The sequence below is a fragment of the Panulirus ornatus genome, chromosome 25 (genome assembly GCF_036320965.1).
Source record: "Panulirus ornatus isolate Po-2019 chromosome 25, ASM3632096v1, whole genome shotgun sequence".
NCBI lineage: Eukaryota > Metazoa > Arthropoda > Malacostraca > Decapoda > Palinuridae > Panulirus > Panulirus ornatus.
Window position 1 is genome coordinate 15,085,700 of NC_092248.1, and position 16,940 is coordinate 15,102,639.

Consider the following 16,940-nt stretch of genomic DNA (forward strand, 5'->3'; position numbering starts at 1 on the left):
GTGGGCTGTTTAGAAAGGGTAGTGAGTGGTGGGATGAAGAAGTAAGAGTATTAGTGAAAGAGAAGAGAGAGGCATTTGGACGATTTTTGCAGGGAAAAAATGCAATTGAGTGGGAGAAGTATAAAAGAAAGAGACAGGAGGTCAAGAGAAAGGTGCAAGAGGTGAAAAAAAGGGCAAATGAGAGTTGGGGTGAGAGACTATCAGTAAATTTTAGGGAGAATAAAAAGATGTTCTGGAAGGAGGTAAATAGGGTGCGTAAGACAAGGGAGCAAATGGGAACTTCAGTGAAGGGCGTAAATGGGGAGGTGAACAAGTAGCGGTGATGTGAGAAGGAGATGGAATGAGTATTTTGAAGGTTTGTTGAATGTGTCTGATGACAGAGTGGCAGATATAGGGTGTTTTGGTCGAGGTGGTGTGCAAAGTGAGAGGGTTAGGGAAAATGATTTGGTAAACAGAGAAGAGGTAGTAAAAGCTTTGCGGAAGATGAAAGCCGGCAAGGCAGCAGGTTTGGATGGTATTGCAGTGGAATTTATTAAGAAAGGGGGTGACTGTATTGTTGACTGGTTGGTAAGGTTATTTAATGTATGTATGACTCATGGTGAGGTGCCTGAGGATTGGCGGAATGCGTGCATAGTGCCATTGTACAAAGGCAAAGGGGATAAGAGTGAGTGCTCAAATTACAGAGGTATAAGTTTGTTGAGTATTCCTGGTAAATTATATGGGAGGGTATTGATTGAGAGGGTGAAGGCATGTACAGAGCATCAGATTGGGGAAGAGCAGTGCGGTTTCAGAAGTGGTAGAGGATGTGTGGATCAGGTGTTTGCTTTGAAGAATGTATGTGAGAAATACTTAGAAAAGCAAATGGATTTGTATGTAGCATTTATGGATCTGGAGAAGGCATATGATAGAGTTGATAGAGATGCTCTGTGGAAGGTATTAAGAATATATGGTGTGGGAGGCAAGTTGTTAGAAGCAGTGAAAAGTTTTTATCGAGGATGTAAGGCATGTGTACGTGTAGGAAGAGAGGAAAGTGATTGGTTCTCAGTGAATGTAGGTTTGCGGCAGGGGTGTGTGATGTCTCCATGGTTGTTTAATTTGTTTATGGATGGGGTTGTAAAGGAGGTAAATGCAAGAGTCCTGGAAAGAGGGGCAAGTATGAAGTCTGTTGGGGATGAGAGAGCTTGGGAAGTGAGTCAATTGTTGTTCGCTGATGATACAGCGCTGGTGGCTGATTCATGTGAGAAACTGCAGAAGCTGGTGACTGAGTTTGGTAAAGTGTGTGGAAGAAGAAAGTTGAGAGTAAATGTGAATAAGAGCAAGGTTATTAGGTACAGTAGGGGTGAGGGTCAAGTCAATTGGGAGGTGAGTTTAAATGGAGAAAAACTGGAGGAAGTGAAGTGTTTTAGATATCTGGGAGTGGATCTGTCAGCGGATGGAACCATGGAAGCGGAAGTGGATCATAGGGTGGGGGAGGGGGCGAAAATTTTGGGAGCCTTGAAAAATGTGTGGAAGTCGAGAACATTATCTCGGAAAGCAAAAATGGGTATGTTTGAGGGAATAGTGGTTCCAACAATGCTGTATGGTTGCGAGGCGTGGGCTATGGATAGAGATGTGCGCAGGAGGATGGATGTGCTGGAAATGAGATGTTTGAGGACAATGTGTGGTGTGAGGTGGTTTGATCGAGTAAGTAACGTAAGGGTAAGAGAGATGTGTGGAAATAAAAAGAGCGTGGTCGAGAGAGCAGAAGAGGGTGTTTTGAAATGGTTTGGGCACATGGAGAGAATGAGTGAGGAGAGATTGACCAAGAGGATATATGTGTCGGAGGTGGAGGGAACGAGGAGAAGAGGGAGACCAAATTGGAGGTGGAAAGATGGAGTGAAAAAGATTTTGTGTGATCGGGGCCTGAACATGCAGGAGGGTGAAAGGAGGGCAAGAAATAGAGTGAATTGGAGTCATGTGGTATACAGGGGTTGACGTGCTGTCAGTGGATTGAAGCAAGGCATGTGAAGCGTCTGGGGTAAACCATGGAAAGCTGTGTAGGTATGTATATTTGCGTGTGTGGACGTGTGTATGTACATGTGTATGGGGGGGGGGTTGGGCCATTTCTTTCGTCTGTTTCCTTGCGCTACCTCGCAAACGCGGGAGACAGCGACAAAGTATAAAAAAAAAAAAAAAAAAAAAAAAAATACATAAGTATACTTATGTAAGTAGGAGAGATGGCCAGAGAGCGTTATTGGATTACGTGTTAATTGACAGGCGTGCGAAAGAGAGACTTTTGGATGTTAATGTGCTGAGAGGTGCAACTGGAGGGATGTCTGATCATTATCTTGTGGAGGCTAAGGTGAAGATTAGTATGGGTTTTCAGAAAAGAGGAGTGAATGTTGGGGTGAAGAAGGTGGTGAGAGTAAGTGAGCTTGGGAAGGAGACCTGTGTGGGGAAGTACCAGGAGAGACTGTGTACAGAATGGAAAAAGGTGAGAACAATGGAAGTAAGGGGAGTCGGGGAGGAATGGGATGTATTTAGGGAATCAGTGATGGATTGCGCAAAAGATGCTTGTGGCATGAGAAGAGTGGGAGGTGGGCTGTTTAGAAAGGGTAGTGAGTGGTGGGATGAAGAAGTAAGAGTATTAGTGAAAGAGAAGAGAGAGGCATTTGGACGATTTTTGCAGGGAAAAAATGCAATTGAGTGGGAGAAGTATAAAAGAAAGAGACAGGAGGTCAAGAGAAAGGTGCAAGAGGTGAAAAAAAGGGCAAATGAGAGTTGGGGTGAGAGACTATCAGTAAATTTTAGGGAGAATAAAAAGATGTTCTGGAAGGAGGTAAATAGGGTGCGTAAGACAAGGGAGCAAATGGGAACTTCAGTGAAGGGCGTAAATGGGGAGGTGATAACAAGTAGCGGTGATGTGAGAAGGAGATGGAATGAGTATTTTGAAGGTTTGTTGAATGTGTCTGATGACAGAGTGGCAGATATAGGGTGTTTTGGTCGAGGTGGTGTGCAAAGTGAGAGGGTTAGGGAAAATGATTTGGTAAACAGAGAAGAGGTAGTAAAAGCTTTGCGGAAGATGAAAGCCGGCAAGGCAGCAGGTTTGGATGGTATTGCAGTGGAATTTATTAAGAAAGGGGGTGACTGTATTGTTGACTGGTTGGTAAGGTTATTTAATGTATGTATGACTCATGGTGAGGTGCCTGAGGATTGGCGGAATGCGTGCATAGTGCCATTGTACAAAGGCAAAGGGGATAAGAGTGAGTGCTCAAATTACAGAGGTATAAGTTTGTTGAGTATTCCTGGTAAATTATATGGGAGGGTATTGATTGAGAGGGTGAAGGCATGTACAGAGCATCAGATTGGGGAAGAGCAGTGCGGTTTCAGAAGTGGTAGAGGATGTGTGGATCAGGTGTTTGCTTTGAAGAATGTATGTGAGAAATACTTAGAAAAGCAAATGGATTTGTATGTAGCATTTATGGATCTGGAGAAGGCATATGATAGAGTTGATAGAGATGCTCTGTGGAAGGTATTAAGAATATATGGTGTGGGAGGCAAGTTGTTAGAAGCAGTGAAAAGTTTTTATCGAGGATGTAAGGCATGTGTACGTGTAGGAAGAGAGGAAAGTGATTGGTTCTCAGTGAATGTAGGTTTGCGGCAGGGGTGTGTGATGTCTCCATGGTTGTTTAATTTGTTTATGGATGGGGTTGTAAAGGAGGTAAATGCAAGAGTCCTGGAAAGAGGGGCAAGTATGAAGTCTGTTGGGGATGAGAGAGCTTGGGAAGTGAGTCAATTGTTGTTCGCTGATGATACAGCGCTGGTGGCTGATTCATGTGAGAAACTGCAGAAGCTGGTGACTGAGTTTGGTAAAGTGTGTGGAAGAAGAAAGTTGAGAGTAAATGTGAATAAGAGCAAGGTTATTAGGTACAGTAGGGGTGAGGGTCAAGTCAATTGGGAGGTGAGTTTAAATGGAGAAAAACTGGAGGAAGTGAAGTGTTTTAGATATCTGGGAGTGGATCTGTCAGCGGATGGAACCATGGAAGCGGAAGTGGATCATAGGGTGGGGGAGGGGGCGAAAATTTTGGGAGCCTTGAAAAATGTGTGGAAGTCGAGAACATTATCTCGGAAAGCAAAAATGGGTATGTTTGAGGGAATAGTGGTTCCAACAATGCTGTATGGTTGCGAGGCGTGGGCTATGGATAGAGATGTGCGCAGGAGGATGGATGTGCTGGAAATGAGATGTTTGAGGACAATGTGTGGTGTGAGGTGGTTTGATCGAGTAAGTAACGTAAGGGTAAGAGAGATGTGTGGAAATAAAAAGAGCGTGGTCGAGAGAGCAGAAGAGGGTGTTTTGAAATGGTTTGGGCACATGGAGAGAATGAGTGAGGAGAGATTGACCAAGAGGATATATGTGTCGGAGGTGGAGGGAACGAGGAGAAGAGGGAGACCAAATTGGAGGTGGAAAGATGGAGTGAAAAAGATTTTGTGTGATCGGGGCCTGAACATGCAGGAGGGTGAAAGGAGGGCAAGAAATAGAGTGAATTGGAGTCATGTGGTATACAGGGGTTGACGTGCTGTCAGTGGATTGAAGCAAGGCATGTGAAGCGTCTGGGGTAAACCATGGAAAGCTGTGTAGGTATGTATATTTGCGTGTCTGGACGTGTGTATGTACATGTGTATGGGGGGGGGGGTTGGGCCATTTCTTTCGTCTGTTTCCTTGCGCTACCTCGCAAACGCGGGAGACAGCGAAAAAAAAAAAAAAAAAAAAAAAAAAAAAAAAAATTCATCTCCTTTTCTACGTATCTCTAATCTTCAAAGCAAACACCTGATCCACACATCCTCTACCACTTCTGAAACCCCACTGTTCTTCCCCAATCTGTTGCTCTGTACATGCCGTCACCCTCTCTGTCAATAACCCCCCAAATAATTTCCTAGAAATACTCAAGAAACTTATACCTCCGTAATAAAAACACTCATCTTTATCCCCTTTGCCTTTGTACAATGGCACTATACAAGCATTCCACCAATCCTCATGCACTTAACCACGAACCATATATACATTGAATATACTCACCAACCAGTCAGCAACAAGGTCACCCCTTCTTTTATAAATTCCACACCAATACCATCCAAATCCGCCACCTTACATGCTTCCATCTTCTGCAAAGCTTTCACTACCTCTTCTCTGTTTACCAAATCATTCTCCCTGACCCTCTCACTTCACACACCACCTCAGCCAAAACAGCTTATATACATGGTGCACTTTGTCATTAAACATATTCAACAAACCTTCAAAATACTAACTCCTTCTCCCTCTCACTTCACTACGACTTGTTATTACCTCCCAATTTACTGCTTTCACCAATGTTCCCATTTGTTCTCTTGTCATATGCACTTTATTTACCTACTTCCAAAACATCTTTTTATTTTCCCTAAAATCTAATGATACTCTCTCATCCAAACTCTCATCTGCCCTCTTTTTCACCTCTTGCACCTTTCTCTTGACCTCTTGCCTCTTTCTTTTATACATCTCTCAGTCATTTGTACTATTTTCCTGCAAAAATCATCCAAAATCCTCTCTCTTCTCCTTCACTAACAATCTTACTTCTTGATCCCACCACTCACTACCCTTTCTAAAGTTGGTGACTGAGTTTGGTAAAGTGTGTGAAAAAAGAAAGCCAAGAGTAAATGTGAATAAGAGCAAGGTTATTAGGTTCAGTAGCATTATGGGACAAGTCAATTGGGAGTTTAGTTTGAATGGAGAAAAAAACGGAGGAAGTGAAGTGTTTTAGATATCTAGAAGTGGATTTGGCAGCGAATGAACTATGGAAGCAGAGGTGAGTCACAGGGTGGGGGAGGGGGAAAAGGTTCTGGGAACGTTGAAGAATGTGTGGAAGGTGAGAATGTTATCTCAGAGAGCAAAAATGGGTGTGTTTGAAGTAACGGTGGTTCCAACAATGGTATTTGGTTGTGAGGCATGGGCAATAGATGGGGTTGTGCAGAAAAGGGTGGATGTGTTGGAAATGAGATGTTTAAGGACAATATGTGAGCTGTGGTTTAGGTGCATTACACATGACAGATAGAGACTTAGTGTGAATGAATGTGGCCTTTGTTGTCTTTTCCTAGCTCTACCTCACGCACACACAGGTGGAGGGGGTGTCATTTCATGTGTGGTGGGATGGCAGTGGGAATGGATGAAGGCAGCATGTATGAATATGTACAAGTGTATATATGTATACATCTGTGTATGTATATATATGTAAACACTGAAATGGCACCCCCTCCCCCTGCACACATGCGAGGTTGTGCTACGAAAAGACAACAAAGGTCACATTCCTTCACACAGTCTCTAGCTGTCATGTGTAATGCATCAAACCCACAGCTCCCTTTCCACATCCAGGCCCCACAAAACTTTCCATGGTTTATCCCAGATGCTTCACATGCCCTAGTTCATCCACTGACAGCATGTCAACCCCAGTATAATAGTAATAATAAATAAATGATATACAAATATGTATACATATATGTATATGGATGGATGGGTCTTTCTTCGTATATTTCCTGGCGCTACCATCGTTAATATAGGAAATGGCAATCAAGTGTATCAAAAAAAATAAAATCATACATCTACTAGCATAGGCTGGGAGCAGGTTTTCTCTAAGGCACAAACAACAGAATACGGCAGCATATCTACGGTTATCAATGTTATTTTCTATGTTCTCTAATTTTCTAAACATTGTTCTACCATTAGGTAGGTGCTCAATCACCAGTTGTCCAAAATTATCCATTACATTTCAATCTAGCTTTCACCTTCACAGAGCCATCATCAGGTTTTTACAAAAAAGAGAAAGAACTGTCACAAAATTTGGACATAAAAGTAAAACATAAACAACATGTATATACGAAACAAGCCACAGTAAATAGAATGTGAAAAATGAGGAAGAAGACTATAAGAGATTACAAATTAACAATATCATGATGGGTAGTATGAGCTACAGCCTAAACAGAAAACATGGATGCAGAAATATAAAAAAAACTTACAGAAGAAGAAATAAAGAGCAATCTTACAGTAAGTTAGGCCAAGAGAGACTTTTCTTGTCTGGGTGTGGCATTGATGTCAGGTCTGGATTCTCTGATTCTCTCTGACCTTCGTAATCCAGGACCAGTTTGGTCAGTGACTCATTCCCCTTGTCCTGAAATGGTGGACTCGGTAGCTTGTGGTGGGTCAGTAACATGTTCCCTGTTCTAAAATGGCATTAGGTCTACATCCTATTGGTGGGCCATCAAAAAGCTGTATGGAGCTGATCACGTTTGTCTGGATGATGATGACAGGTGCTTTCTCTCTAATGTGAATGGCTTCCTCCAATCACTACAGCTTGTAATGATTTTGGTGTAATTTACTATGATCTCCTATGTTAGTCTCATACCATGCTTTTGTTCATGACACTGTTCGATTCCACTTTCTTGTACGTGGAGTGAGAGGCTGACAGCCACTAATATTGCAACAGTACTCATAGACCACAACAGTACAATCAAAACTTCCAGAGCGACCTACCACATTGTTGTTCATTATGAGCAAATGTGTTTTCGGATTATTGTTCTCTATTATCAGATTGATATCTTTGTATTCATCAATTGCTTGGTGGTTTCTGGCCACAATATCTTGAGCAACCTTCTCGTCCTTTTGATATGTTGTTTTAAATGTGTTCTACAGGAACACATTGTGTTCTAGTACCTCTTTGGAGCCCTGATGGAAGTGGGATATGCCTACCCTTGTGTTTCAACCCTATGGGTGTAATGACGAGGTCAACACGAGAAGGCAGAATGAGATTTGGATACTCTAGAAGACTAGCTTATCACAATGAGGCACAGAAATTCAAGGCTTTTCCCAGCTTTCTCACCCAATATACACTTCCTACTGACATTTACTGTGTCATATAAGTCTTTGAGTTTCTCTGTGCAATTTTATATAACTGACTCTTATCATGTTGGTTATTAGTCTCTTTGAGTTTCTTATGGGCTACTTTCTCCGACAACAGAGATTTATTTATCTTACTGTTCCACCTCCTTGGCTTTAATTTAGAAGGAAGACCATTTAATATGCACTGACATGTGTGTTCCCTCAACACCTCTGAGGTATGACTCAAGCTTATCCATGTCAGTTATTCATGTCAGTTTCAGTGACCAAGTCATTCTAGGTTTGCCTGGGAGATGAGAACTCACCAGGGTAGAAGTCTTTCTGCATACCTAACAAACGGATAATGCACCACTGACAGATGGTATCCCTTCAAGTGGTACATATTGGGATAATTACTATGAGAAATGCCAGCCTAATAATTTTGATAAAATACAATCCCTTCAAGAATTTAATGAAATGAATCAAGTATTCAGCAACTATACGAGGCTATGAGGTAAGCTATATCTGGTAATGGAAAAATTCTCTTGACAAGGAATCCTAACAAAAGGAAAACCATAGACTATGCGCTGAGGGTTTATTAAACTTTTTTAACAAAAAAGTTCAAAGCCACTCCTATTTTCTATCAAAGCTACTGAAGAATGGGAAATCTCTCTTACCAGTTTTGGTTTTTTCATATGCACCTCCAGATTAAGTGCTAGTCTTTCATACCAGCAGCCATGGTAGTCCATCAAGTATGTCTTTTGATCCAACAGCTCCTGTAGTTGATCCACAGCCTTCTGGTATCTTTTAGTTCTCTGGTAGCATTCCACAGAGCGCATCAGAATATAAACCAAGAGGGACACCGATGTAAAGCGACGCAAGAACCTTGGTAGTGACTTATGATGATCCCTGTGTGATATAGAGAAAATCATTTTGTACCTTACAATTTCTAACATGAATTTCTCTCACAATTGTAAACTGTAAACATAGAAGATAAAGGAGGCCAAAGAGGAAGGAGGAGAGGGAAAAATGCAGTTTATTAAGGCTGAAAACATGGTTGTTGTAGAGTGAAAACCCACTTCTCTACAGTAATTAGCTAAAGTGGGTTAAAAATTGTTTTACCTCATATAATGAGTGAATTCAAAAGAATTCATTCCCTTTAATCATCATATAATGTATGAGGTTGCTGAATGCTTGTTCGCATGGCTAATGACCACTTACAAGCCTTCTCATTGAGGGAGCCATGACATCAGTACAGAAGAGCCAGGGAACAGCTTAACAACCTTCACCAATAATCACTGATTGCTGGTGTCTGCCCCAGGTCTGCTTCTCTCTAATCATGGTATTATGAAAAAGGAAAGAGAGAAAGGCAAGAAAATAAAATAAATGAATGCTCACAGCTCTGCCCATGAATAAGGTTTTCATTTTCTAATAGTTCCATTAGTCACCTACAGACAAAGCCCAATGAACAAATGAAAGCAAGCACACCTATTTAAAGGAAAAGTTCTTTTTATACTATTCGCCATTTCCTGCACTAGCAAGGGAGCATTCAGAAAAGAGGACTGAGCCTTAGAGGGAATATCCTCATTTGGCCCCCTTCTCTCTTCCTTCTTTTGGAAAGTTAAAAACGAGAGGGGAGGATTTCTAGCCCCCTGCTCCCTCTCCTTTTATTCACCTTCTACGACACGTAGGGAATACATGTGTTAACAATTTAGTGCCTTCCATAAAATTTACTGTAGAAAATGAGAATAGTGGTCAGTTACCACATTTAGAATGCATGATCCATAGGCAAGGAAACAAGTTTAAGTTTAGCATATACAGAAAACCTACCAATGTATGCTCACACATCCACTATTACTCATCTCAACATGACAGTTAAATTATCATTTCAATTTATGTTCCTTAGGGCATTACATATTTGCAGTCCAGAGTTTTTGATGATGAGTTTGAGAAGATATATTCTATTAGATCTAAGTTAAAGTAACCTAGAGCTTTCATTGATAAATCCCTTAAGTTAGCAAAATCATTTTATAGAGTTGAGCCCAAACCTCCGACTGACACCAAGAATCTTTTAGTTCTCCCTTTTAATGATAATTTTACTTTACTTCCCATGTTGCTTAAATCCTTTAATGTAAATGTTGCCTTTAGCAACAATAATACTATAAAGAATATCTTAATCAGGAATTCACCAGAGAATTCTCCTGGATGCATCTATAAAGTGCCATGTAGAAACTGATAAGTTTTATGTTGGTCAGATTGGTAAGGATCTTTCCGTTAGACTTAAGCAACATAGATATAGCATAAGAATGGGACAAGAATCAAATGCCTTGTTTAATCACGTTAAAAACTATGATCATTGTATTGACTGGAGTAAAGCCATCTCAGTTATTAACTTTAACTCTATTACCATGAGAAATATTGAATCTTCTATTGCTAAATACAGAGAGAATTATAATCTTAATATTTGTGATGGTCTACACAAATCAGATAACTTTATTGTTGATAAAATTTGTGAAATGATAAGTTTATGAATACTCATTGTCTGTCTTGGACAATCGCATGTTTACCAAATGGCGTCCTAGCTTCGTCTCTTTGATGTATATCATCTGACTGTTATATTTCTTATGTCTCTACTGATGATGTGATTATCAAATGAGAGTGCACTTGGGAACTTATCGTGTTTCATTTTCCCCGTGGACCCATAGGAATATCTTGATCACATGCAAAATTATGATCCTTTCCAATATATTTATATACTTGATTTTGCCTTGTCGCTGTCTCCTGCGTTAGTGAGGTAGCACAAGGAGACAGATGAAAGTATAGCCAAATGCACCTACATACACATGTATATACATACACGGCCACATACACAAATATACATACCTATACATCTCAACATATACATATATATACACACACAGACATATAAATATATACACATGTACGTAACTCATACTTTCTGCCTTTATTCATTCCCATCGCCACCCCGCCATACATGAAATAACAAACCCCTCCCCCCCGCATGTGCGCGAGGTAGCACTAGGAACAGACAACAAAGGCTACATTCGTTCACACTCAGTCTCTAGCTGTCATGTAATAATGCACCAAACCCACAGCTCCCTTTCCAGATCCAGGCCCCACACAACTTTCCATAGTGTACCCCAGACGCTTCACATGCCCTGGTTCAATCCATTGACAGCACATCGACCCCGGTATACCACATCATTCCAATTTACTCTATTCCTTGCATGCCTTTCACCCTCCTGCATGTTCAGGCCCCAATCATTCAAAATCTTTTTCACTCTGACACATATATCCTCTTGGTCAATCTTTCCTCACTCATTCTCTCCATGTGCCCAAACCATTCAAAACACCCTCTTCTGCTCTCTCAACCCCACTCTTTTTATTACCACACATCTCTCTTACCCTATTATTACTTACTCAATCAAACCACCTCACACCACATATTGTCCTCAAATATCTCATTTCCAGCACATCCACCCACCTCCGCACAACTCTATCTATAGCCCACGCCTCGCAACCATATAACATTGTTGGAACCACTATTCCTCCAAACATACCTATTTTGGCTTTCTGAGATAATGTTCTCGACTTCCACACATTCTTCAATGCTCCCAGAACTTTCGCCCCCTCCCCCACCCTATGATTCACTTCCACTTCCATGGTTCCATCTGTTGCCAAATCCACTCCCAGATATCTAAAACACTTTACTTCCTCCAGTTTTTCTCCATTCAAACTTACTTCCCAACTGACTTGTCCCTCAACCCTACTGTACCTAATAACCTTGTTCTTATTCACATTTACTCTCAGCTTTCTTCTTTCACACACTTTACCAAACTCAGTCACCAGCTTCTGCCATTTCTCACACGAATCAGCCACCAGCATTGTATCATCAGCAAACAACAACTGGCTCACTTCCCAAGCTCTCTCATCCCTCTACCTCTGACACATATATCCTCTTTGTCAATCTTTCCTCACTCATTCTCCCCATGTGACTAAACCATTTCACCACACCCCCTTCTATTCTCAACCACACGCTTTTTATTATCACACATCTCCCTTACCCTTTCAATGCTTACTTGATCAAACCACCTTACACCACATATTGTCCTCAAACATCTCATTTCCAAAACATCCACCCTCCTCCTAACAACCCTATCTATAGCCCAAGTCTCGCAACCATAAAACATTGTTGGAACCACTATTCCTTCATATATGCCCATTTTTTCTTCCCGAGATAATGTTCTCGCATTCCAAACATTCTTCAAGGCTCCCAGAACCTTCGCTCCCTCCCCCATCCTGTGACTCCCTTCTGCTTCCATGGCTCCATCCGCTGCCTAATCCACTCCCAGATATCGAAAACACTTCACTTCCTACAGTTTTTCTCCAATCTTACCTCCCAATTGACTTGTCCCTCAACCCTACTGTACCTAATAACCTTGCTCTTATTCAAATTCAATCTCAGCTTTCTTCTTTCACACACTTTACCAAACTCAGTCACCAGTTTCTGCAGTTTCTCAACCAAATCAACCAACAGTGCTGGATCATCAGCGAACAACAACTGGCTCATTTCCCAAGCCCTCTCATTCACAACAGACTGCATACTTGCCCCTCTCTCCAAAACTCTTGCATTCACCTCCCTAACAACCCCATCCATAAACAAATTCAACAACCATGGAGACATCACGCAACCATGCCGTTGCCCCTCACAGCACATTAACATCAAAAAGTCTCTCTTTCACGCACCTATCAATTAACATGTAATCTAATAACGGTCTCTGGCCATCTCTCCTGCTTACATATGTATACTTGTGTATACCTCTCTTTTTAAACTAGGTATTCCCAATCACTAGTTCTTTTTCAACACAGAAATCCATAAGCTCTTCACCATTTCAATTTATAACATTGAACACCCCTTGTACACCAAATATACCCTCATCTGCCACATTACTGATCTTTGCATTCGAATCATCCATCACTATAACTCAGTTTCATGCACCAAAGGTGCTAACACATTCACTCAGCTGCTCACAAAACACTTGCCTCTCGTGATCCTTCTTCTCATGACCAGATGCATAGGCACCAATATCCTCTGATGATCTTTCTTCTCATGACCAGGTGCATAGGCAACAATAATCATCCATCTCTCTCACATACTCCCACAACTCCTGCTTCAGGAGTAGTGCTACTCCTTCCTTTGTTCTTGTCCTCTCACCAACCCCTGACTTTACTCCCAAGACATTCCCAAACCACTCATCCCCATGAGCTTCCTTTCACTCAAAGCCAAAACATCCAGTTTCCTTTCCACAAACATATTACCTATCTCTCCTTTTTTCTCATCCTGGTTACATCCACAGGCATTCAGAAACCCAGACTAAGCCTTCAAGGAGGATGAGCACTCCCCGCATGACTCCTTCTTTTGTTTCCCCTTTCAGAAAGTTAAAATACAAGAAGGGGACAGTTTCTATCCCTCTGCTTCCGTCCCCTTTAGTTGCCTTCTACAACACACAGGGAATGCGTCGGAAGCATTCTTGCTCCCCTATCCCCAGGGATATTCAATTATATATACAGATATATGTTGGAGAGGACAAGAGGAAAGGAAGCAGTAGCACTACTCCTGAAACAGGAGTTGTAGGAGTATGTGAAAGAGTGTAAGAAAGTAAACTCTAGATTGATATGGGTAAAACTGAAGTGGATGGAGAAAGATGGGTGATTATTGGTGCCTATGCACCTGGGCATGAGAAGAAAGATCATGAGAGGCAAGTGTTTTGGGAGCAGCTGAGTAAGTGGGTAAGCAGTTTTGATGCACAAGACTGGGTTATAGTGATGGGTGATTTGAATGTAAAGGTGAGTAATGTGGCAGTTGAGGGAATAATTGGTGTAAATGGGGTGTTCAGTGTTGCAAATGGAAATGGTGAAGAGCTTGTAGATTTCTGTGCTGAAAAAGGATTGGTGATTGGGAGCACCTGCTTTAAAAAGAGAGATATACATAAGTATACATATGTAAGTAGGAGAGATGGCCAGAGAGTGTTATTGGATTACGTGTTAATTGATAAGCGCATGAAAGAGAGACTTCTAGATGTTAATGTACAGAGAGGTGCAACTGGAGGGATGTCTGATCATCATCTTGTGGAGGTGAAGGTGAAGATTTGTAGAAGTTTTCAGAAAAGAAGAGAGAATGTTGGGGTGAAGAGAATGGTGCGAGTAAGTGAGCTTGGGAAGGAGACTTGTGTGAGGAGGTACCAGGAGAGATTGAACGGAGGATGGAAAAAGGTGAGAGCGAAGGACGTAAGGGGAGTGGGGGAGGAATGGGATGTATTTAGGGAAGCAGTGATGACTTGCGCAAAAGATGCCTGTGGCATGAGAAAGGTGGGAGGTGGGCAGATTAGAAAGGGTAGTGAGTGGTGGGATGATGAGAAGTAAGATTATTAGTAAAAGAGAAGAGAGGCATTTGGATGATTTTTGGAGGGAAATAGTGCAAATGACTGGGAGATGTATAAAAGAAAGTGGCAGGAGGTCAAGAGAAAGGTGCAAGAGGGGAAATGACAATAAGGGAGAGAGAGTATCATTAAATTTTAGGGAGAATATAAAGATGTTTTGGAAGGGGGTAAATAAAATACGTAGACAAGAGAAAAAATGGGAACATTGAAAAGGGGGTTAATAAAGAGGTAATAACAAGTGTTGAAGTGAGAAGATGGAATGAGTATTTTGAAAGTCTGTTTGAATGCGTTTGATGACAGAGTGGCATATATAGAGTGTTTTGGTCAAGGTGGTGCGAGAAGTAAGAGGGTCAGGTAGAATGGTTTGGTAAACAGAGAAGAGGTAGTGAAAGCTTTGCTGAAGATGACAGCCGGCAAGGTGGTGGATTTGGATGATACTGCAGTGGAATTTCTTAAAAAAGGGGGTGACTGTTGTTGATTGGTTGGTAAGAATATTCAATGTATATATGGTTCATGGTGAAGAGCCTGATGATTGGCGGAATGCATGCATAGTGCCATTATACAAAGGCAAAGGGGATAAAGGTGAGTGTTCAAATTACAGAGGTATACGTTTCTTGAGTATTCCTGGAAAATAATATGGGAGGGTATTGAATGAGAGGGCAAAGGCATGTACAGAGCATCACATTGGAGAAGAGCAGTGTGCTTTCAGAAGTGGTAGAGGATGTGTGGATCAGGTATTTGCTTTGAAGAATGTATGTGAGAAATACTTAGAAAAACATATGGATTTGTATGTAGCATTTACGGATCTGGAGAAGGCACATGATAGAGCAGATAGAGACGCTCTGTGGAAGGTATTAAGAGTATATGGTAAGGGAGGTAAGTTGCTAGAAGCAGTGAAAAGTTTTTATCAAGGATGTAAGGTATGCATACAAGTAAGAAGAGAGGAAAGTGATTGGTTCCCAGTGACTGTTGGTTTGCAGCCGGGGTGCATGATGTCTCCATAGTTGTTAAATTTGTTGATGGATGGAGTTGTTGGGAGGTGAATGCAAGAGTGTTGGAGAGAGGGGCAAGTATGCAGTCTGTTCTGGATCAGAGGGCTTGGAAGCGAGTCAGTTGTTGTTCGTTGATGATAGGGCACTGGCGACTGATTTGGGTGAAAAACTGCAGAAGCCGGTGCCTGAGTTTGGTACAGTGTGTGAAAGAAGAAACCTGAGAGTAAATGTGAATAAGAGCAAAGTTATTAGGTTCAGTAGGTTTGAGGGACAAGTCAATTGGAAGGTGAGTCTGAATGGAGAAAACCTGGATGAAGTGAAGTGTTTTAGATGTCTGGAAGTGGATTTAGCCCTGGATGGAACCATGAAAACAGAAGTGAGTCACAGGGTGGCGGAAGGGGCAAAGGTTCTAGGAGCGTTGAAGAATGTGTGAAAGGTGAGAACATCATCTCGGAGAGCAAAAATGGGTATGTTTGAATGAATAGTGGTTCCAACAATATTATATGGTTGCAAGGAATGGCCTATAGATAGGGTTGTGCAGAGGAGGGTGGATGTGTTTGAAATGAGATGTCTGAGGATAATATGTGGTATGAGGTGGTTTGATTAAGTAATGAAAGGGTAAGAGAGATATGTGGAAATATAAAGAAAGTGGTTGGGAGACCAGAAGAGGGTATATTGAAATGGTTTGGTCACATGGAGAGAATGAGTGAGGAAAGATTGACCAAGAGGATATATGTGTCAGAGGTGGAGGGAACAAGAAGTGAAAGGCGTGCAAGGAATAGAATGAATTGGAACAATGTAGTATACCGGGGTCGACATGCTGTCAATGGATTGAACCAGGGAATGTGAAGTATCTGGGGTAAACCATGGAAAGCTTGTGGGGCCTGGATGTGGAAAGGAAGCTGTGGTTCCGATGCATTACACATGACAGCTAGAGACTGAGTGTGAACGAATGTGGCCTTTGTTGTTCTTTCCTAGCATTACTTCGCACATGTGCAGGGGGAGGTGGGTGCCATTTCATGTACTGCGGGGTGGCAGCAGGGATGGATGAAGGCAGCAAGTATGAATATGTACATGTGTATATATGAATTCCTGGGGATAGGGGAGAAAGAATACTTCCCATGCATTCCTCACATGTCGTAGAAGGCGACTAAAGGGGACGGGAGCGGGGGGCCAGAAACCCTCCCCTCCTTGTATTTTGACTTTCTAAAATGGGAAACAGAAGAAGGAGTCACGCGGGGAGTGCTCATCCTCCTCAAAGGCTCAGATTGGGGTGTCTAAATGTGTGTGGATGTAACCAAGATGAGAAAAAAGGAGAGATAGGTAGTATGTTTGAGGAAAGGAACCTGGATGTTTTGGCTCTGAGTGAAACGAAGCTCAAAGGTAAAGAGGAAGAGTGGTTTGGGAATGTCTTAGGAGTAAAGTCAGGGGTTAGTGAGAGGACAAGAGCAAGGGAAGGAGTAGCACTACTCCTGAAACAGGAGTTGTGGGAGTATGTGATAGAATGTAAGAAAGTAAATTCTAGATTGATATGGGTAAAACTGAAATTTGATGGTGGGAGATGGGTGATTATTGGTGCACATGCACCTGGGCATGAGAAGAAAGATC

The 16,940-nt window shown here is 41.8% G+C and overlaps 1 protein-coding gene across 1 annotated transcript in view; it reads right to left on the reverse strand.

Moving 5' to 3' along the window:
* Positions 1-16,940, reverse strand: part of LOC139757327 (fanconi-associated nuclease 1-like) — a 136,808-nt gene that overhangs the window by 48,014 nt on the left and 71,854 nt on the right. The window contains exon 3 of the mRNA XM_071677751.1: positions 8,557-8,788. Coding sequence (XP_071533852.1) covers positions 8,557-8,788 — 232 coding nt within the window. The remainder of the gene's footprint in view (positions 1-8,556; positions 8,789-16,940) is intronic.